This window comes from Coccinella septempunctata, chromosome 3 (assembly GCF_907165205.1).
Source record: "Coccinella septempunctata chromosome 3, icCocSept1.1, whole genome shotgun sequence".
NCBI classification, from domain to species: domain Eukaryota; kingdom Metazoa; phylum Arthropoda; class Insecta; order Coleoptera; family Coccinellidae; genus Coccinella; species Coccinella septempunctata.
In genome coordinates this window covers 41409357-41431634 of record NC_058191.1, presented here as the reverse complement: position 1 = coordinate 41431634, position 22278 = coordinate 41409357, and the positions used below count along the sequence as shown (strand labels likewise).

The following is a 22278-nucleotide window of genomic DNA, read 5'->3' as shown; positions in this document are numbered from 1 at the left end:
GATATTTTCTGCTTACATACTTGATAGTAGTTATACCCTTTATGGGAAAATCGTCAGAAAACGGAATCTTGGACAAATTCCCATGAATAATGTAGCCCTGTATCATATCAAGTGGAATACCTGTGAAAGAGTCGATACAGGGGGAAGTCCGGCTGATCGATGCGACTCCGGTTACGTAATTCCGGCCTTCATGGTACAAACCGGATGATGGGATCCCAACATTTCACCCTTTCGGTCACCATATGGGGCCTGCTCACGAGTAATCAACACCGCCCCTATTTTTTCATTCTTATAAAGCACCTACGTGTGGAAAAACTATCACACGTATTGGAACAAAAATTATTTTTGATGTACAGGGAGTAAAAATCAGAATAATAATGGCTATAATAGTCACTATATACATTTTCAGCGAATATTGTTCAAATATCTCATTCAGAAACAATTGTACGCTCCTGAGAATCTTCAAACTACGAGGATATATTGAAAAATTCTTAGCCTACTGTAGAAGTGTCAAAAGATTTTATTACTCAACATATTCTCCTCTTAATTGGATACATTCATTACAGCGAAACTGCAACGTCTCTAGACTTTTCAAAAAAAAAAAATTTTCTTCTTGCTCTGCAAACCAGACCTCCACAGCTTTTATTACCTCCTCGTCAGAAGAAAATTTACGACCTTTTAAACTTTTTTTCAGTTGGGGAAAGAGATGATAGTCGGATGAAGCATAATCTGGTGAATAAGGGGGGTGTTCTAGTAATTCAAACCCTAAATCACGAATTTTTTTTGTGGCATTATAAGATTTGTGTGCAGTGGCGTTGTCCTGCAAAAACCAAACACTTTTGGATAGCTTTCCGCGTCTTTTCTCTATAATTTTTTCCCGTAGAGTGGTCAGTAATGTCGAATAGTAATCTCCTGTTATTGTTCTACCCTTATCCAAAAAATCAATCATGATTTCTCCATGGCAATCCCAAAAAACTGAAGCAAGAACTTTTCCAGCAGATTTTTGGACACGAAACTTCTTGGTCTCAGAGAACCAGAGTGTCGCCATTCCATCGATTGTTGCTTTGTTTCTGGATCGTAGAAATGTACCCAAGTCTCATCCATGGTAACAATTCGGTTTAAGAAGTCTACATCGTTTTCAAATCGAGCACAGATAGAACGCGATGCTTCTACTCTTATCGAGATTCTCAACTATTTGCTGTTTTATTCAAAAAATCTCATTGTTTTGCATAAAAACGGCTTCCCTCACTTTTTCGTAAGGCACGAAAGTTTTTTTGTCACAACTTGAACGTGAACTTCGAAATTATATTTAAATCTTTGAAACGGGTACCTACCATTTTTTCTTAAAAAAATTTTTCATTGAAACTTCTTTCTATTTTATGATGACAGGTAATAGGACAGCAACGAGCGAGAAACCAGTAATCCAATGAGAGAAGCGATGGGCGGAGCGTAAATTTCACCCCTAGGGTGACACCCCCATAATGAGAAGGGCGGTGTATATTTGGTCTGCCACCTTATTGATCCAAATTGTTATTATACGTAGTATTCACATCAAATATTGACTGGCAAATATTGGAGGATACTTCACCTGCAGTTTTTTTGTAAAAAAAAGAGTGAATTCGCACCCTTAGTTGTTTTCATTACTTATACCGCAAATATGAGCAAAAAATTGACCTCACCTTTCAATTCAGAGAAAATCAGAATGATTTTTTTGTATATAATTTGAAATTTTGGACAAGAATTTCACAATATTTGGCTGTAGATTATTAGGGTATTTTTGAATTACACTTATAGAAATGTTTTTACGTAGGTAATTCTGTACTATTTGAAATAATTCGTATCATATTCGATATTTCAACATACCTATTTTACGTACAAATATTTCAACAGTAGGTTCTTGAGGTCGAAAAGAAACACTTTTTTTTCGATTCTGCCCTGATAAGAGGATATAGCCATTTTAAGTTTTCATAATGAGCTGTGACACTTCCGACACATTTTGTGGATCTTTTAAAAAGGGTTGCATTCGGCCAAAGTACTTAATTTTCCGAATATCAGAGATATTTTTTATTTTTGAACATCAAACTACTCGAAAATAGCGCATTATACGAGAAACTATGAAGAATACTTTCAAAACGGTCGAATATTCATTAGACAGCGTCCAACTTTCAACAGCCTGTATCTTTTAACCGAGCCGAGAAAATTGTTTCTTTTGACTTTAAGAATCTACTGTTGAATTATTTGTAAGAGTCGAAGACTCATCCTGTATAAGGTGTTTCTTACCAACAGTGAAATATGTCGTAGATATCGATACAACGTTTTCATCTTTTTTCGTTTTTATCCTAATCCAATTTCTTAGTTCAAGATGTGCATTTTTTCTGAATTTTTCACCACATTTTTCCCAGTTTTTCCCTTGGTTTTCCTCAAAAAGAGAACCATATTTTCAGTCAATCAGTTTCAATTTCAGTGAATGTCATGAACTTTCATGATTTTCTATCCACGAACTCGAACTTCTTTCCTTGGATGTTATTTTTCTTACGACGTATTATTTCGCAGAGGGTGGATGTTCTATTTTTACACAAAGCAATGTCATGTCGTTAAGTTAATTATTGATCAGAAATTGTAAGGATTCCAGAAGTCTAGTGCACTAGGGCTTCTTACGCAGTAAGGGGATGATCGACAGGGTGACGATGTCTATCTTTATTCATGTAACGGGCGTTTATCAAAATTCAAAGGAATTCTGAAGGTTGATGGTCTGCCTTTAAGACTATATCAGTCAAATTCAACATAAAAATCATAGTAAATGATGGTTTTTCAGATTTGCGAAAAAAATTGAATTGAAGACATTCAGAATCGAGTAAATAAGCGTTTCTTTGAATAACCTATGAAATTTCAATCGCTGTGTTTGATTAATAAAAGGAACCTAACAAAATTGGTGAAAAATGTTGTAGAATATCATCATATATCATCACTTACCTTTCCTTGAATTTTTTTCCACTTACTACAGTATCTTTCGTCATATTATAAATAGTTTTGAATCCAGTTTTCGATGTGTTTCCTTAAATTTCAAGATGTTGCTTGAGCATTAATTAATGCTTGTCCTCTTAGCTTAGTACATATCTTTGTTTTGTTTCTTAGGTATAGATAAATTCGCTAAATGTCCTAATTCGACTGAATCTTTCTATAGTATCAATTTTTTGCATGCATATTGAACCAAATATGGAAGATTGTTAGATTGTTGTTGTCAATTCATAAAAACCAAATGAATTTCAAATGAGCTTTCAATATTTTGATCCCGATGGTTTCTAAAGAAAAGAATAAACCGAAAATATAAGGAGGGAACAATATTAATCATCCTGAATAACCTCAAGATCATCAGATTGATGAAAGCACTCAGAATAATCACAGCATACGATGGGTCAGAGGCCATTTAAGTAATTTGTAGGCGGTTTTGCGAACATACGTACGTGGATTAACTATCTCCTAATCGGCCATCCAAATTAAATTGTCGGTGTTAAATATCACAGGGGCACGTGCAAGGCACACGACCACCCCCTGCTGATCCAGACTGGTGATTCCCACTGAACAAACATGTCCAGGGATCTGGTATGTTTAATCAAGTGGCCAGGGCAGACAGTAGCACGCCGATTTCTTTCAATGTTGCCACGTCGAGAAATTTATTTATTTATTCATTTATCAGAAGAGAACTGGAAAAGATACGGTGGCTGCAAATTTTACACCCTAACATTGAATATTCAACCAGTAAATTCTGTATAGGTTTGATATCTCGAATTGAAAAACGGGCTTTTTTGTAAAACAAAGACGAAAAACTTCTATTACGTGTAGAACCCATGGATTATTTAGAAAATTATCGAGATTATCTGGATAAACAGCGTTATTCGTTCACCTGAACAAAAATTACATTTTACGTACCTACGAATGTGAATATAAGAAACACTCTTTTAGAGCTGTGGGAATTGGCAACTACGGCGACGTAGCCGAGGCTAGCGAACAGGTGAGAACTTCTTTCAAAAAGGTATAGAAAGGTCGACGAAACGATTTAATATGCATCTAGATGAAAAACTGTGGATTGTCTTGCTTATTGATTGTCCATTTAAATGAAAGACTGTTGGGTAAATGAGCATACAGGACATATAACACGTGATACCTCATTTGAATTGTCTTTGGATTCTTAATTTACCTCTGTGTGCCAGGTGAGATAGAAAAAAGAAATTTCGAAATACTTCATCATTGAACAACAACAATAAAATGGAAAGAATATTATATATACCTAATGAAAATGACTTTCCTGTGAACACTCATCGTCAACCTCTACCTGACAACAAGCATAGGGGCCCTCTTCAGAGTTAAGCATAAATCTCCACCCCTTCGCACCTGTGTTTGGACTTCAGATTTGCGTAGCGCATCGCCGACTTGATACAAATTAATCAAACCGTTCAAAATAGACTTGCCATCCCTTCGACGCTCGTCAGGTTTGCGGTTGTCTTATCTGATTCTGTTTGAAATTCGATACAACGCAATCGCAATGGAAGATTCAATGGTACGGAAAGACAAACAGGAATCATCATGATTGGATCGTAAGTCGATGATATTTAGGGGGGTTGTTTGCAGTGGGAAATGGGAAATTGTAGTGGATACATACTGGTTGGGAGTTTTGTCGGTTAGTCAAGTGGAAGATTTATTAGTTTAGTCATTCCGTCCACTTACACCTTATACAGGGTGAGTCTTGGACTCGTACAAATATTTTAACAGTGGATTCTTGAGGTCGAAAGAAACACTTTTTTCCTTATCCGTTTTTTTCCAAATCGGCTCGGTTTAAAAGATACAGGCTGTTGAAAAACCATACAAAAAATTATTTTTAGTTCTATCTGGCGCTTTTTCTAACTCTGTAGGGCTCTTTTTTTGACTGCGTAACAGAATAATCAGATAGTAACCTATTCTTTATTTATTTGTTATTATCTGAATATCCAAGATGAAAATTCTATCATTGATGAATTTCACACATTCTTCAATAACTCAATCATTTTGAAGTTACTGCCCACCATATTGATGAAGTATTGTTGGTTCAATGCACAGGATCGGCAGAATGTCGTTTGCCGTACTTGGGGGCATAGCTGAACCTGTTCCAAGGACCTGAATTACTTTCGATGTTGATGCAGTATGTAAAATTCGCTCAAAAAAAGGCACAGCCAGAATTAGACAAAAATCTTTCAATTCTAAATGGATTTCTTACCGTTTAGTGTAAACGTCATATTTCACTTCAACTAACGAGGAATACAAAAAGAAGAACAGTTATTAAAAATTTATTGTTTCCATTCTCATAAGAATCACCAACAATTATAACTTAGGCCAAAATTGACACAACTATAATTTACATTAAAACGCCTAATATATAAAATATATCTACATACATAACTATAACAAGTTTCACAATTTTAAATAGGTACATTACTTCACATGGATAGGACTTCATAATCTTTGTTTAAATGTCTGATATAAAAGAGGAAAAACATTTAAAAATCGACCCACAGGGTAGATCATTAGCTAAAGGGAAAAATAAGAAAATTCGGGTTTCAACTTAAACCACCTAAAATCAGTCTATATTCTTAAGGCAACTTGCTTAATTTTTACTTGGTGTAGATTGAAAACGGACCTGCAAACATTATCCGTTTGCTTCTCTCAATTTAGCCTTTACCTTGCTAAATACTAAGTTATCTCAAGCCGAAAAAACTATGAGGTATTTTGCAAGTTTCAATAAGTTCTCTTTTAAGAAATTTATAATTTATGTACATATTTTTCACGACGAATTCAAACATACCATTCACAAGAAGAATTGAACTAATGAAATGAAAGTAGCAACTGCCACGAAGAGAAACTAATAAAATATATAAATCACAGAAATTCTACATTCGAAAACCAGTTAAAGTAGAGAGCCCACATTACAGGATCGAACAAATTGATTACCAAAACATAATTTCGATACCAGAATCTTTCTCTGTAAAAACACGCATATACACGATGGACAAAATAGTGTTAAGAGTTTTGATTATAATGAATCTTTAAATGACCTACTTGTATCAAAGTATCAGTCTTCTCTCCTCATTTTGATGATCACGAATTGGCGTGAAATATGTGCTAGGGATCCACCTGAACCTCCTTCACGCCCTGCTCGGCTATCGGAATGAACTTGTCTTCGATCTGGACAAGAAGTATCGTCCTGTCAACGTGCGATCTTCGACTTGGGTCTCTATGACTTGGTGTCCATTTGTGGACGACCTAAGGAAACGCAGTGATTAAGATCCAGAAGAAACATTCTTTTCGATCACACAAACTAGATGGTGAAAGTCCTCTCATTTTTTTTGGTGTGAAATGATTAAACTATATAGATTTTGTTATTGAAAGAGTCATTCGCAGCGTTTCGCAAGAGATGGCGTGGAATCGTTTACATTTGCGTGTGGCGAACGTCAAAAATCTATTTATGAATTTGTAATATTTATTAATCTATTTATTCAACTTTTAAAGCGAATCGATCCGTAAAGGTGAATATAACTAGAGAAAAACAAACTGCAATTTTTATTCACTTACATAACCCTCCATGCCAGCCTCGGGAGCCCAACTGTTCCAATAAGACCTGCCACCCCTGATCCTCATGTACTCCGTCGGCCACAGTACGTCTATCCTACGTCCCAGATTGATCCCGTCGTATACGAAATTCGGATCTGTAATCTGGTGCAAGGAACATCAGTATCGCGATTCTGAAAAAATGATCGAGATATACCAACCATCACTTTTTGTATCGCGTCTCTCTCTGGACTGTCGCATTCCTGCCTTTCGTCCGGTCGAGCTTGACCGTCTGGTGCCTGGGAAACGCTCCTCTCGTCTTTCTCCTTGAAGATTCCAGCCAGATTCGCTAGCGTGGAACTGGTAGGTTTTCCCATGGATACCAGACTACCCCTGTTGGCACCTGAAAGCGCGCGCAGAAGTTTACACCGGTGTTCACTGGAACGCTCAAAATGTTCGATGTTGCGATCTATTCTCACCTAAAGATCCCCTGCCAAGACTAGACCCCCTGCCGATGCTGCCGCTCAGATGAGCGGCCTCACAAGACTGACTTCCCGAGTTGTGGTGTCCCAAAGTGGTCACGGGTGTCATTGCGTACATACCCTCGTTACCCATACCTATTTCGTCCCTCGTCGAGGCGCCACTGGAGCATCCTTCTCCGCATCTCTTACGGATTCTGCAAATAAATGGTAATGTCCAATTCGATAAGGAACGCAAATTCGTCTTCAAAATGCGAAAATCGATTCTAACCATAGAGATATCTGTCATATCACAACCCCTACCGGACGACAGAGGGCGCACTCGCCTGGATAAGACCCTATAGAACCCCTCCGATTGTATGATATGGGCGTTGCTCTGACGGTTGACATTTCCCTCCTCGAAAAAGTGAGGACCAGACACCAAACTGTGATATCAGGTGGGTGGAGTGGTCTGTCATGTAGTTGACGTTGACAGGAACGTCGAAATGACCGCTGGGTCGCGATTAGAGAACGGTTATTTTCGTAAAACTTACTTAAATCAAAGCCCCGATGCATTCCAATTCAAATCATGGAGAAGACTTGAAACTACAGACCCTTAGAAACGCCAAGAACCCTTCCCTACCTGGTCCCCAACACAGCCCGAGCACTAACCTTTAGAAACTCGCCAATCACCTTGTAAAATCTCCAACCTCTCATTATCCAACTTCGGCAGACCTTACCTAGCCTACCCATGATATCTCTATGGTTCTACCCTCTGTCACATGTCAATTGCCCTACCCAGGACTAGAATTTCGATATCCCGACGCGATAAGTTCCCATTCTCATTGAAAAAAATCAAAAACTCACCTCCTGAACAGGTTGAGCAACGAATTCTGTATCTTCTGCAAGGTGACCGACCCGCCCACCAGGGAACAGTACTGGTCGTTGGTGTCCGCGTAGCTCGTCGTCAGCGGCGACACGTATATCGGGTAACCGATCGGCTGGTCGCAGGACGAGTTTATGATGTTGCGCAGCGCCTGTTTCGCGTTCTGTATGCTGCCGCGTTCCGGGTTGCGGTTGCGCAGGTAGACCAGCTCCTGCTGCTGCCCCGCCCACAGGCCGCGCACGCACTCCCTGTTGATCTTGATCACTCGGAAGCTCAGATATCTCTTGTTCAGCATGATGATCTTGTACTCGTCGGTGCCGTCATCCAAGACGTGCCTGGAAATGAGGATTATTCGGTTTATGTTTTGTTCTCCGTCTATTCGGAGTGTCAGTTAGGTTAGACTACAGATAAGGTCCCGAACGGTGTCGTGCCAACTGTTAACGAGTTGGAATTCGCACAAATCCGAGCAATTTCTTACAGTTTGTGTTGTCAACACTATGCTACGTTGCCGATGCGCTAATGGTTCATTTCAATCGTTTTGTCTTGGTCGAAGTGTTAGGTTAGGTTAGATTTGTTTATATCGAAAAGTTTCGTTCAGATTCTTAAGAAAGCATGCCCAAATTTTAACAAATCAGGCTCGATTTCGAATGAGAATAATTGTTGCTGTAGTTCATTTAAAACTTTGGTTTTGCTAATTCCATGTTTCTCAGTATGTGAGTTTGCAAGCATTTAATTTACATTTGTATCTACTCATTCCCTTATGTTGATAAGGCTTAAGAAAGTTCGCAGTTCAAATAATATGTAAAAAGAACATCTCCCCTGTTTTGTCAGGATTACAAATAAATTATAATGAATTGGCACGATTCTCGACACGATGGTATTTTGATCCCCTTCTATTCAGACTGTTAGTTAGGTTAGACTAAAGATAAAATCACAAACGGCGGTTCAGTCATGCCAACTGTGACCGAGTTGGAATTTGCAAAAAACGAGTAATTTCTCAAAGTTTGTGTTGTCAACACTATGTTTGGCAAGAAAACGGCAGAGATTATTTTGTATGCTAAAGTACGGATGTAACTGTAGAGAATTCACGGCGTATGAATTCACGAGCAAACGGGCTTCAGGATTACAAATAAATGAATTGGCACGATGCTTGGATAGACTCAGAAGATGAGGAGGTATCTGAATTTTACCAGCAAGATGAGAAAAACTAATGGACACATCAGCCTAACCAAGTAGCTAACCTCAATGCGAGCAAACTGGGCGTCCCGCTCAAAACGGCGTTCCTCCACGCCGGATCCCCCTCGTGCGATATGACCAGCTCCTCCTGATGCTTGGTGATGGCCTCGAAGAGCGCCGGCGGCTCCTCGTACTCGTCGGGCGACATGAAATGGTCCTGATGGAGCTTCAGCGACATCCTGATGCCGGGAGCCACGACGGTCTTGAGCAGGTCGATGTCGTTGAACACCCACTCGTCCCTGGAGCAGGTGATCCTGAAATCGCCCTTGAACAGGGCGTGCAGACCGTAGAGGAAGAACTCCACGCTGGACTGCGTGTTGTGCGAGACCGCGCCCAGCGTTCTACGCCCTGAAACAAGATCGCAATCTGTATATCCTATTTGGTCGATTGATCTACTTTCATACTAACCAAGTAAACTCAAGGCAAAGCAGAGTAGGACTAAGGCGGAATCCCTGCTCGAGTCCACTTTTTTACCGAATTTCTCGACGCAAAATCTTATCCATTCACCGTGTGCCGCAAGGAACCACGGTTTCGTCATGCCGCTCTTGTTGATGTCAAAATCCTCGTCGATGTTGAAATTGAACACCGGGTCCAGATCAACGAACTGCTTATCCTGCATAGGTTGCAGACTGTCCATTATGGCCTGCGAATTCAACCAGTCCTCCAACTTGGCGGATCTGACGGTGTAATAAATTATGCTCTGGAATAAATCGGTAAATAAGAACCGGTTTGGACAGGTCGCGATCCCTCCTCACCTTGACGTAATACGAAACTAGCACTCTGCGGAACTCGAAAACTTGGAACATAGAAATGGCACTATTATCTGATATACTATAACCTTCTAAGACGTATTTTGCAGCGGTCACTTCCCAAGCCAACCAACGTTGACTGAAAGCGGCGTTTACACTTAACATATTTGGCAAATGACCGGTATCACAGCAACAACAACCTGGAAGTAAATACACGAAAGTCACCAATACGTCACTTGTCATTTCGCCCAACCCACTCACCATCATTTTCCTCCACACCTTCAGTGATGGCCTCAACTTCTCTCTGTTGACAATAAGTACCCCTAAACTCCAATCCTCTCACTTGAAACGTTACAAGTCCGTTCCCAACCTCGATAATATGCACGAGACAATTTAAATAATCGCTGGCTAACACGAAACAATCCCCCTGATTAACCAGACCCCATCTGCCTAGAGCCAAATCGCCGCACAAGGAATGCTGTAAACTTCTCGTGAGGTGCTCGTAAAATATGGAGTTTAAGTTATTGTCGTCAGCGCCCAAATTCCTGAAAACAAATAAAAACGTTGGATCGTCCCTGAAGATCGCTTAATTCGTCCGTAACTCACCTCTCTAGATGGGAGGACAGGGGGGTGTTGGAATGATCGACTCTGCGCGTGTTGTAATTCCTTTCCCAGAATTTGATCGGACGGACGTAGGAGGTTAGGAAGATTGCGCTGCCCAAGAACGGATTCAGAGGCGTGGACAGTACGGCTGAGATGATGGCTTGCAGGAAGAGCATGGCTGAATGAGGGACGGAAAACGGCTGGGCGAATGCGTGAAACGCTGATCCCCAAGTTATTTGCCAAGGCGCTATGTACGTCACCACAAATTGTACCTGGAATTACGATAAACGTTCGACATAGATGATAACGATGAGCCTGAAATTGATTTTCATTCAAAAATCACTTGGAAAGTGACTTCTACACTAGATAACCTAACCCAACCTTGAAAAGTGACAGCTAACCTAACCTAAATAACTTAACCTGACCAAACCTTGAAAAGTGACAGCTAACCTAAATAACTTAACTTGACTTAATCTTGAAAAGTGACAGTTGGCCTTATATTTTGATATAGTGATAACATCACTACTTCTACTTAGTAAATTTCATGCAACACTTATATTTCTATACTTTCGGAAGTTATCTGACCTTTACCAATATTGAAAGAGTTATGACCTGACTGAGACTCGAAATAGTAACTAGCAGGTTATATACAGGGTGCCGATTGGTTGTTTCGAGGCCCGAAAATGTGATTTAAAATAATAAGAATTAATTTAAATGCATACCACCTGCCGATATGGATATCAACAAGTGTTACGATCTGAATTGAACTAGCCAATTTGTCATCGTCGGGACAACTAAATGGAGAAACGTTCCACCGAAGAAGAGCAGATGCTGACCATGGTTTCGGTCTCATATAACCTCGTTAGAGCAATACAGTGATTTAAAAGATTCACAGATGTATAGTGTCATAGATTTAGCTTGTTATTCTGAATTTTGAATTTCTTGGCATAGCTCATTATGAAAACTTAAAATGACTATATCTTTTTATCAGAGCCGAATCAGAAAAAATGGTACAGGAAAAAAGTGTCTCTTTTGATCTCAAGAATCTACTGTTAATATATTTGTACGAGCCAACGACTCACCCTTTATATTTTGAATACAAATGGTTAAATTATTTTTGGCACGATATTAGCAAATAACCAACGACAAATAAGCAAGACCAAGAAAAATTCAAACTTTGCGCAATAAATCATAATTACCTTAAGCAGTAATTCGTGAATCTTATGATAGACGATGCCCATGAAGAAATAAGTGACCAGAAAATTACTCAGATACTCCTTGTAGTCATACTTAAACGCCAGCGCCGTGAAAATGACCACAAGATACTGAATGTTCTGATTCGAGTAGCTACTACGGAGGCATTTCAAACCGCAGATGGTCACGATGAAAGACGCCAATAAAGGCCCAGTCTCGGCTTCGATCTTAGGTCCATCTTCCGTCAGAGCCGTCACGAACAATAAAGGATAGATGATGTTCCTTTCGATGAAGCATAAGTACACGTAAATCTGAAAGAAAAAGAAGTAAAACACCTGTTTGGTGAAACTGAAACTAGTCTCACCCTTTCAAACCACATTATCCTGGAAGGACCCTTGATCTCGTATAAACCATACTCGAAGCTGCGTAACACAGGGCGAGCAATGCAGGTCCAAGGCAGCTGTTTCCTCAGTTGCGGTATGATGTAGTGCAAGACGAGTCCCATGCCCGCCGAGACCGACCACAGCACCGGACTCAACTCCGGCTGCAGAACCGTGAACACAGTGCTGGAATGTATCCCGAACACGAAAATCGAGATCAGACTACAGATGATGATGTCGTTCTTCAAACGACCGTTAACGGTCTTCTGCAATTTTTTGGGCAACGGATCCACGTGTTCGCTGACCTCCTCTGTTTTCTCCAGCGATCTTTCGGACGTTTCCTTGGTCCCATCCTTGTTGTCGTCTTCCCGAACGTCCTTCTTCTCCGACTCGGGGTATTTGGAGTGTTCCCGATAGATATCGGGCGGCCACAGATGCTTCTTCACTATGTTCCACACGTTGGACGGGTCGCTGGTACATCGGCTCAGATGGTAAGAGGTCGCCACGATGACAGCGCAAAAAATGGAGTACGACGCGTGTTGCGACCCTTTTTTTTCGCTGAGTCCCCCGTACGCAGGTCCAACTAACATAAGAACAACAACGACGGAACGAAAAATACAGTACAAGGAACCGAGAAGACTAGACATGGCGTTACCGCCGAATACGTGCATGTCAATCTGTTCCAGGAAGTACATGACGAAAGTGTCGATCTGGGGGAACAAACCCAGCGAGAACCAGAGGGGGAAGAACAGGATGAACGTCGCTAAAAAATCCTTGCTGAAAACTAAAATCGCCTCAGTCTTCCGCGGGATATCGCCGATGGAACTCAAATAATAATGGAGGGACAAAACCAAGATAGAACACATACAAAAATAAATGGGGCGCGAATAGGATATGATACGGTTGAAACCGTGCATCGGAGACGCCGCGTCCGGTTGCACACTCTTCAACAAGGAGTACTGGCAACTCGCCATAACGAAACAAAAGATAAACGCCGGTATATCCTTGTAAAAATCTAGATACAAAAGTAAGGCTCCCAACAACGCGACAAGCACCGACAAAGTTATTGATATGAAAGTCTCTGACAACGTCAAGTTCCGATCCAGCAGCGCCAGTAACTTCAACCTGTCAAACGTCACTTTGACAAACAGTTTCGGCAACAGTCTAAACTTATAGTAACTCTTCACTTTGGGGTAAGTGACGTCGTCGCGTATGAACTTGAAGGTCGGTACCGGCGTGTGGAAATTCTCCTCGTTTAGGAACGTCGACGTGTTTATTATGATGGTGTCGGAGTTCGATTCGGTCAGGATGCGACGCCTGAGCGAGTCCGATAAACAGTTGACGAATTGCGTCCTTTGGTTGTGCCTCCTCTGGACCTCCTCCAGGTTGATGGGGGTCTTAGGGCTCATCTCCCTAATCGCGCTCTTATCCTCGTTGCTGCTCTCCCACAACTCCAAAGGCATAGCCGACGATTGACCGTCGCAACACCTTCTCGGCGTCTTCTCCAAACTGCTGTCGTTTGGGGCGTTATGTATTTCCGCTGAAAAAAGAACGTTAAACATGCGTCGTTGAATAAATTTTTTTTTACCTTCATCTACTACATCTACGCCTTGTTGTGTGGTACCCTGACTGCCGCGTCTTCTCTCGTGCGGACCTCGTCTGGCCCTGGATCCTCTGCTCTTGCTCATTCGTCGTCTTTTGAGCGCCTGAGGTGCGTGTTCTAACCTCAATTTTTCGGTGGGTAGACAGAGAGCCAGAGGTATGTCCCTGCGAGACGCGAGAAATGCGGACAGTAGGGGCGTTGAAGGCAATAGGGTGCTCAATTCGTTTATTCTGGATGTACTAGATGAAGAATCTTCAAAACTCGATCTGGAATCATACAGAGACTATTGTTTTTTTATGAGCTCAAAGTTCACAATTACAATGGACCCACTTAGTTTGGAAAAACTCTTTTGAAACAACAAAAAAATTCTCTGCGTCTCGAACTAAACAAACTAAGTACTAACTCTAGTAACAAATTGACACCGCGTGGTCAATCATGGATCCGCATGATCCTGACGAAATTCACCTCAATAGCTTTAAAATCGGGACTGATAGAGTGTCCACAATAGACTACAACAACAAACACACATACTTTTTTGACCGATTCTGAACCTACATACCATAAAAGTACCAGAAATTCAAAGAACTCAACCTTGTTAACAGTTAAATAATCGAGCCTTTTTGAAATGGAGGTTTTCCTGTGAAATTCAAGAAATTGGGTACTTTGGCTGAATGCAACTCTGCTTAAAAGATCCACTGAATCAAATACCTACATATTTTCTTCTTCTTTCTTTAAGTATGTCAACATTCATACATATTCGCTACCTTGAATAAACTCGCTTAACCTAACCTTAAAACATAGTATTCTTCTCTTCTTCTTCCATCTGTTTAGCTATGTGCGTGACTGGCAGCTTTCAGAGCTTTTCTTGCGTTGAAATCGATTTTATCTTGTCGTTTATGTCATAATTGTCACTTGTCAAAAAATCACAAGATGGAAGACAGGTAAACAAACCAAAGTTGAAGTTTTTTAAACAGAATTACTCACCTTAATTGTCTATTTTCTCTCCTAGGCACAAAATTTATAGTTCTAAGCCCGGTCGCGGGAAGCACGTAACATTCCACCCTCTCCACGCTGTCAGGTCGCGGGTCACGCGACCTCGAATGCCGCCCCCTCTCCCGCGAACAAGAGGGACCCGCCTCGACGTCCATCTTGGACCTGCACTTGCTGCATTTATCGGACTCGCTTTTGGGCGTCTTCCTGCCCGAGTTATCGCCCGATTGGGAGGACTGAAGACCTCTCGATTTCTTCGGGATGGCGCCCAGACTCCTCGTCGATAACACGGTCTCCTGCAGAAGTTTGCTCACGTCTTGCTCCAGGGACACAGCGGAGGAATTGGCCCAACCGTCTGTTTTGGCGCTCTCTGTAAACAACGCTTACTACAATAGGGAATACTCCTCCTGACAAAAATGATGTATTTTTTATGAAATATCTTCGAAACGTCACATTTTGAAATAACCATTCCAAGCGTTTCCCTAAAAAATTAGTACTTAAAAATGAAAAATAAAAATGGGTATTTAAAATTTGAAGCGTTTTGTGTCAATTGCACGAGCTGGCAACGTCGACTGAAATATGCGTTGATAATAAAGGACAACAAACACACTATCTTGATGAGATAGACAAAGATGGCTATCTATGAAGTCTGCGACGAACGAGGAAGGTCGTAAAATTTTATGGGATTTTTATGGCCGGTTGCTGTTGAGGCTCGCCAATGAAGGCTGCAAATCAACAGCTGTTATTTAATATATTACAAGCCTTTGTTCTTTTTATTTTCTAGTCGCCGCTGTTGCCAAATTGTAAACTTGAAACAAAGCGATTTAAATTTTAAAACCCCATATTTGAAGATTGATTTTGAATAGTTTCCGTGGTGCATTTGGAAAATTCAACTTGCATATGCTGTGATTACCCGATTTGAGGGGAATTCCCCATTCCACCATGTAAAATTTTCGGTGTAACTAACCTTGATTCTCGGTCTCTTCCCCGAACAACCAATCCAAATCCAATTTGACTAGACTGGAACGATTTCCTCCTCCAGAGTTGCCAGATTCGTCGAGAGGATTCAAACCGGAAGCCTCAACAGTCACCTCGGCACCCTCAGTGTCGTAAAAATGCGACTGACCCTCGCTCCTCTTCTTCTTCTTCTTCGTCTGGTGCCTACATTCGTAGCCCGCGTCCTCGGCGTCCTTACCCAAACTCCTGTGACTAGATTTCGTCTTAGACTTGGACGGCTTCTGCACCACTATCTCCCTACACTCCAAACTAGTGTTACTGGCCGAATCGCTGGACCTCTTGTCGACCGGATCCCCGCTGGAAACGATGATACACTCGATGTTGTTCATTTGGTCGTCCACCTGGACCTCCACGACTGAGGGTTCCTCGCTCAGGAGCATGTCTTTGGAGTTGGCGCTGGCCGCCTCGTTCTCGTCCTCTCTGTCGTCCGACTGCTGGTATCGTATTTTGCAGGGGACCGGTTTTTTTAATTTGCCCAACTTGACGTACAAGTACGGAGATCTGTCTCTGCCGCATTCTTCGTAGTCGGAGTCGGAGTTGCGAGCCACAGAGTCCTGGTCGGAGTCGGGGCCCTGGGAGGTTTGGTGTTCGTCCGATTGTTCGGCGATGGGGTATACGATCTCGGAACCGTAATAGGGACATAGGTTTAGGTGCTGGTTTCTCACCAGGGTCGTACTGAAAATATGGGGAAACCATAAAAGATATTACCAAGTAATCATCATTTTATTTTTGTAGTTTGAACAATTCACTCAATCGAGTAACACTGAAACTGGATTTGTTAGGTTACGGCCGTTTTCAATAACCTATCCAAGATAAGGGATAGATCGCTATCTCCAGTTTGTCTGCCTATCTATCCTTGTAGTTATCTATCTATGGTTTGCATTTCACAATTATGGTTTGACGTTATCTATCTCAAGGCAAGGATAGATAGGAATCTATTCAGCTCAGACCACAGAACACTAATATAAGACCTCACATCATTAATTCATTTCTAGCGGTTGAGATATTGGAGTGTGTTAGAAAGTGTAAATATTTGAATATTATGTATAGAAGGTTAATCGTGTGTGTATGACTACATACCCGTATGCACCATTTCATTAAACGAGCTTAATTCCTTAATGTCTTTTTTTCCCATAGAGATTCTATGCTTAAACGTCGTTCAATGAAAGGTGCATAAGGCAATAAATACATCACAATAATTGTTGATCGAGATTCTCAATTACGCAATACTTGAAAATGAATTCCTCAACCGTAAGTACCTTCAAATAAAAGCGCCGTTGTTATCGATATTCATTTTTCATTAATTTCAAGTTCTGAAGGCAATGATTTTTTCAGCCTAAATCAAAACCAATGACTAAAGAAGAGGCCATGCGTTTGGTACAATTTGTAGCAGCTGATGGGGTTATTACCAGCAGAGCTATTAATGCTACCAACAATAAATTGAAAGAGGAGAGTTGGAGAAGATTGACCGAATCCTTCAACTCTTCGGTTTCAATTTTCCCACATTGCGCCCTCAAATATGGATTAATTAAATCCAATAATTCACTCACATCACCTTTGCTCAGTTGAATTCTACATGTGAACTCGTAATCATTCAAAATAATCATGTAATCAACTCATGCTTTATAAACTTTTTGGGTCTCTTCCGATTCACTTTCTTCATCATCAATCATCTCTAATAATTCCATGTCGCTATCGTCGCTACTCAAATAATCCATTTTTTTAAAGTTAATTACAATTCAATTGTTAAGAAAAAAGCACTGAAATGCACCCTGATAGCAATTTCCAACGCTTATCTCTACCCCTTACTGCTCGAACTCGACAGATCAAAAAACTGAACTACCGGAGATAATTTTCACAATCGATGGTTTACTTCAAATTTCTTTGAAACGCAGATAGGCGCATATATAATGAAAGTTCCTATCTCTGGTTGTCAATCTGACCTCATTTCAGAGGAAGGGATAGATCGCTGCGGCTAGTAAGAATCGCTATCTGCAGATAGAATATTGAAACGTAAACAAGCATAGAATGACAGATTTGTCTATCCCTAGTATCTATCTATCCACCGTTTTGATGGATAGATAGGTTATTGAAAACGGCCGTTAGATGAGTGCCTTTATCCTAATTAGATTAGGTCATTATAAGTTTTGAGTTATAGGGAATTTGAATTGTAATATTCAATTCACTCAATCAAGTAACACTGGAACTTGATTTGTTAGGGTTTGTGGGGTATTACAAATGAATTGCCGTAACTAGATTGTCTTTGTTGAGTCACTTTAAGTAATGAGTGATAAGGAATTTGAATTGTAATATTCACTCAATCAAGGAACTTGATTTGTTAGGGTGGGATATTACAACTGAATTGTCGTAATTGGTTTGTCTTTGTTGTGTCACTATAAGAAATGAGTGATAAGGAATTTGAATTGTAATGTTCACTCAATCAAGTAAAACTGAGACTTGATTTGTTAGGCTAGGGTATTACAAGTGAAATATCCTAATTAGATTGTCTTAGATGAGTGCCTTCATCATAATCAGATTAGGTCATTAGTCATTATAAGTTTTGAGTGATAGGGAATTTGAATTGTAATATTCAGTCAATCAAGTAACACTGGAACTTGATTTGTTAGGGTGGGATATTACAACTGAATTGTCGTAATTGGCTTGTCTTTGTTGAGTCACTACGAGTAATGAGTGATAAGGAATTTGAATTGTAATGTTCACTCAATCAAGTAAAACTGAGACTTGATTTGTTAGGCTAGGGTAGTACAACTGAAATATCGTGATTGGATTATCTTAGTTGAGTCACTATAACTTATTAGTGATAGGGAATTGGAATTTTAATCAAGTAACTCTGGAACTTGATTTGTTAGGGTAGGGTATTACAACTGAAATATTGTAATAAGATTGTCTTAGATGAGAGCCTTCATCATAATCAGATTAGGTCATTATAAGTTTTGAGCGATAAGAAATTTGAATTGTAATATTCACTCAAGTAACACTGGGACATGAGTCTTTGGGTAGGGTATTACAATTGGTAACCTGCATACTAACCATAGTTAAGTGAGTATGTAATTATAACTCTTGAGTAATGACAAATTCGAGCTGCATTATTCGATTAATCAAGTAACAGAGAAACTTGGTTTGCTCATTTAGGTTAGGGTATTACAATTGGAATGCATTGTAATTAGATGAGTACAGAGTGCGGCACGAGTTTCAAAGGGCTATAAAAAACGGTGATAGTTGGAGAAAACCGATTCGTTTATTCGAATACGTAGGACAAATAGTGGGAACATCTGACCCAAAACAGCTAATGAAATTCGAGCTATGTGAGCTGCAGCCAGATCCTGCAGGAACCAGATGTCACCTAGATCGTGTTCCCCTCCAATTTTTTCAGATTCAGGCTATAGGAAGGTTTACAACATCGAAGGGTAACGTTAGGAAATTACCGTAATGGTGAAATTTTCCTCTTTGTAAAAATAAGGGCCTGTCTCTTCGAATTGAGACACAGCACACCACACTGTTGCTTTAGGTGAGTGGAGTGGTCTTTTCATGAAGTTGTCGAGGATTAACTGCAGCCAAGTCACAAAAATTTTGCTATTTTTGTAAAACGTACGAACGGCAGTCTCGATGCGTTACCAGCCAAATCACGAATCCGACTAAAAACTACAGACCCTAAGGAACACAAAGAGCCCTTCGAAGTATGTCAATCGTCTCTAGGGTATCCTGTAGTATTGAGCAACATTGGGACCCGATTTTTTAGGTTAGGTGGGTTTAAAAATGGGTCCCTGACATAACAAACAATCTATCGAAGAGTTATATAGCTTATCTTATGAAATTATTCTAATGACTAACCTTGGAGGCGGTAAAGGGTTTCGGCTCTTACAACCAATGATCTCCAAGCTGTTCGGATGTACGGTTAAAGATGGGGCTGGACATGAGGTTTCAAGGGCAGTGGATCGTATCCTTCTAACTCCGATACTACTGTGAGGCTGGAAATAGAACCCATCAGACGGCATATCCTGGTTCTGATTCTTGTCAATAAAACCTGAAATTCAAGAAATTATTAGCATTAAAACAATGCTTCAATAACGAGCCAAGCTCACCTAATTCGAAAGACCCTGTTGCTTTGATTTCTTGTGCTATCGAAGGGTGTATATTCAAGGTACTATTGGTGAAATTAGAGTGCCTCCTACGACAATCCGAACGCGATGGACCAGCCTCGGACTCGATATTCACAAAAGTTTTCTGTGAATACGAGCCCTCGGCGGTTTCTAATGATTCATCACCCTCTTCCTCTGAAGGTTGTTTTTTGAAAGACGATGGTCTTTCGTGTTTCACATAAATATTGACGTAACTGTCTGTTTTCGATCTTTGATGGTTTCTTTTGTTTCCCTTGTTGCTTTGTTTCTTCAAAGCCATGGTTTCCGCTGTTAATGCGGCTAAATAAATTTGATCTTCACTGCTCTCTGATGAGTTCTTGCGATGGACTTCTGCTTTTAAGTCTGGAAATAATCAAATTATTGAAGCAAGAGAGTTACCGATTTTTCTCACCAATAGTTCCGGGCAGTTTCTCATTATCACCAGCGTCAAGATGCAACAGCTCAATGGACTCCATGCTGTCTGCATCGGTACTTTGAACACCAGCAGCCTCAACATACGACAGCAAGGTATTCTGAGGTTTGGTGGTATTCAAGTTTTCCTCTACAGATTTATTGGATAGAACTTGCAATTCAATACCCTCTTCTTCCCTGAAAAAATAATTTTACTCAAGAAAAAATTTGGATTTTCATGAAAAAATTCTCCATATACAAGGTATCCCACATTCAAAAGAGACTACTGAAAAGATTCTTTCTACCATTAAACCCATAATTATGTATGAGAATTGGTCTAAAACATGGATACGGTGGACAACTCATCACGAATGAAAGAATTAAAAAAGTCTTATGCCTTGAACAAACTAACATGATAAGATTCTCATTACATATATCTGCAATGAGTATAACAAAGGAAACTCAGCGTGCAGCAGGTCATCATTGTTATTTCAGCTGCTGACCTACTTTACCTCTCTAAATAATTGAATACCTTATCAACATTCCTGAACATTGCCCAATATTGTGACCAAAAGAATAATTGAAATTAGTTCAATCAAAAATCTAGTTAAAAGGGTGGTTCATATAAAAGACTAAATGAGAATGAATATCAATTAACCTCTTATGGTTTGAATACCTTTTTTGGGCATCTAGCTCATCCTCAGTTTCCTCCTTGATGCATTCAGTGGTGTCATACATTCGATGTAATGCATAATTTAAGATTTTGATAACAGCTACCAATCCTGCTACTATTATACAGTACAAATACCATATTAGCGTTTTTGGTGGAAAATACTGAAAGGAATACGAAACCAATAGCTAGATCATTCAAAATTCGAAAGATGGGAGAAAGCGAATGTCATGTCACGAATAGCAAAATACAAATAACTCACCACATATATGGTGAAAGGAAAACATAGGAGGAAAAGCCAAATGTAAAGATGAAATGTGTTACAAAAAATATCTTGATGAGGGTCATAAAACCAACCACCAGTCAGAGATGCCCATACACCTTGCCTAAGAATTTCCAATGTTTGAGAACCCATTTTGTCATCCCTCATAATTCTTATCACATTTTATATCATTCACTAGAATCTGATAGAAACTTCGTGAACAATGTCCTAAACATATCGAAAGTTGCTAATTCTTTATAAGGAAAAACTAAAGTAAAATTCGCTAAAATGTTATATCAAATATAAATATCACAGTATACAGCTGGTGAAATCTTCATTATTCTGGTTTAGACTTTGATACAAATCGAAAGTGCTGGTAAACATGGGATATTTTGTCACAATTTTGTCCAAATATGACGATTTGATAGAATTTATAGGTGTCAAACTTGGAATGTAGGTTATGTTATTTTTTTGGTTCCACAGAATAGAATCCCTTTTCTTATTGTTGTATAGCTCAGCTTCAGCCTGAAGTACCAAAGATTTTTGAAAACTTTTCAGAGTAATCGATTTTTGTTTACCTATTCTAACATACTTATACGTGTCTCAATTAACTATTTTCAATTTTCACCAAAATCTGGGGAAACAAAAATCGACCATTTACTCTGTGAAGGGCTGCTATAATTTGTTAATCATATATGTGTGGGGTGTGAGGATGAGAAAATTTTTAACAGCTTGAATCAGGTTTGATCGAGACAAGAGTCTCTGAGTTTGAAAGGGGGCTCTACGGGACCTTTTCACGTCCACAAGGTCTATTGCGGACCAAAGTCTTGCAGAGCACACAAAACACTTTGATTTACTTCATACCTTTCTGATAGACTGCAGAGATTAAAGTAATCTGGGATCGACTGACTTGATGCAGAGAACGGCTAAACTGGGAAATAGAATCAAAGAGTATCAATCAAGAGTTGATACTCTTTGATAGAATGGAAAGAATTTTATCTTTAGTGATGAATGGCTGTGCCAGGGAGCATAATATGGAGGTACCCTCCATGGTTCACAAGAAGGCCATGTAAAAGTGGAAAACAATGAATTTCCAAATAT

General features: G+C 39.9%; 1 protein-coding gene across 1 annotated transcript; it reads right to left on the bottom strand.

Moving 5' to 3' along the window:
- Window positions 1–5305: 5305 nt before the first annotated feature.
- On the bottom strand, window positions 5306–21624 carry LOC123308983 (pecanex-like protein 1). Its single transcript, XM_044891812.1, has 20 exons — window positions 21178–21624; window positions 20922–21079; window positions 20247–20443; window positions 19799–20197; window positions 19548–19740; window positions 15646–16370; window positions 14673–15048; window positions 13674–13954; window positions 12070–13625; window positions 11711–12016; window positions 10515–10783; window positions 10170–10453; window positions 9915–10108; window positions 9568–9859; window positions 9165–9507; window positions 7905–8258; window positions 7059–7255; window positions 6801–6982; window positions 6604–6744; window positions 5306–6294 (listed from the first exon to the last, which is right to left on the bottom strand). The coding sequence occupies exons 1-20, from the start codon at window positions 21343–21345 to the stop codon at window positions 6154–6156; spliced, it is 6756 nt and encodes a 2251-aa protein (XP_044747747.1). The 5' UTR covers window positions 21346–21624; the 3' UTR covers window positions 5306–6153.
- Window positions 21625–22278: the final 654 nt, after the last annotated feature.

Excerpts from the sequence above, each read along its gene's own strand:
- LOC123308983 (XM_044891812.1), bottom strand. The coding sequence starts at position 21,345 with ATGAGGGATGACAAAATGGGTTCTCAAACATTGGAAATTCTTAGGCAA. Across the intron at positions 20,444-20,921 it reads GAGCTAGATGCCCAAAAAAG|GGAAGAAGAGGGTATTGAAT; the intron begins GTATTCAAACCA and ends TTATTTTTTCAG. Across the intron at positions 10,454-10,514 it reads CTGTCCTCCCATCTAGAGAG|GAATTTGGGCGCTGACGACA; the intron begins GTGAGTTACGGA and ends ATTTGTTTTCAG.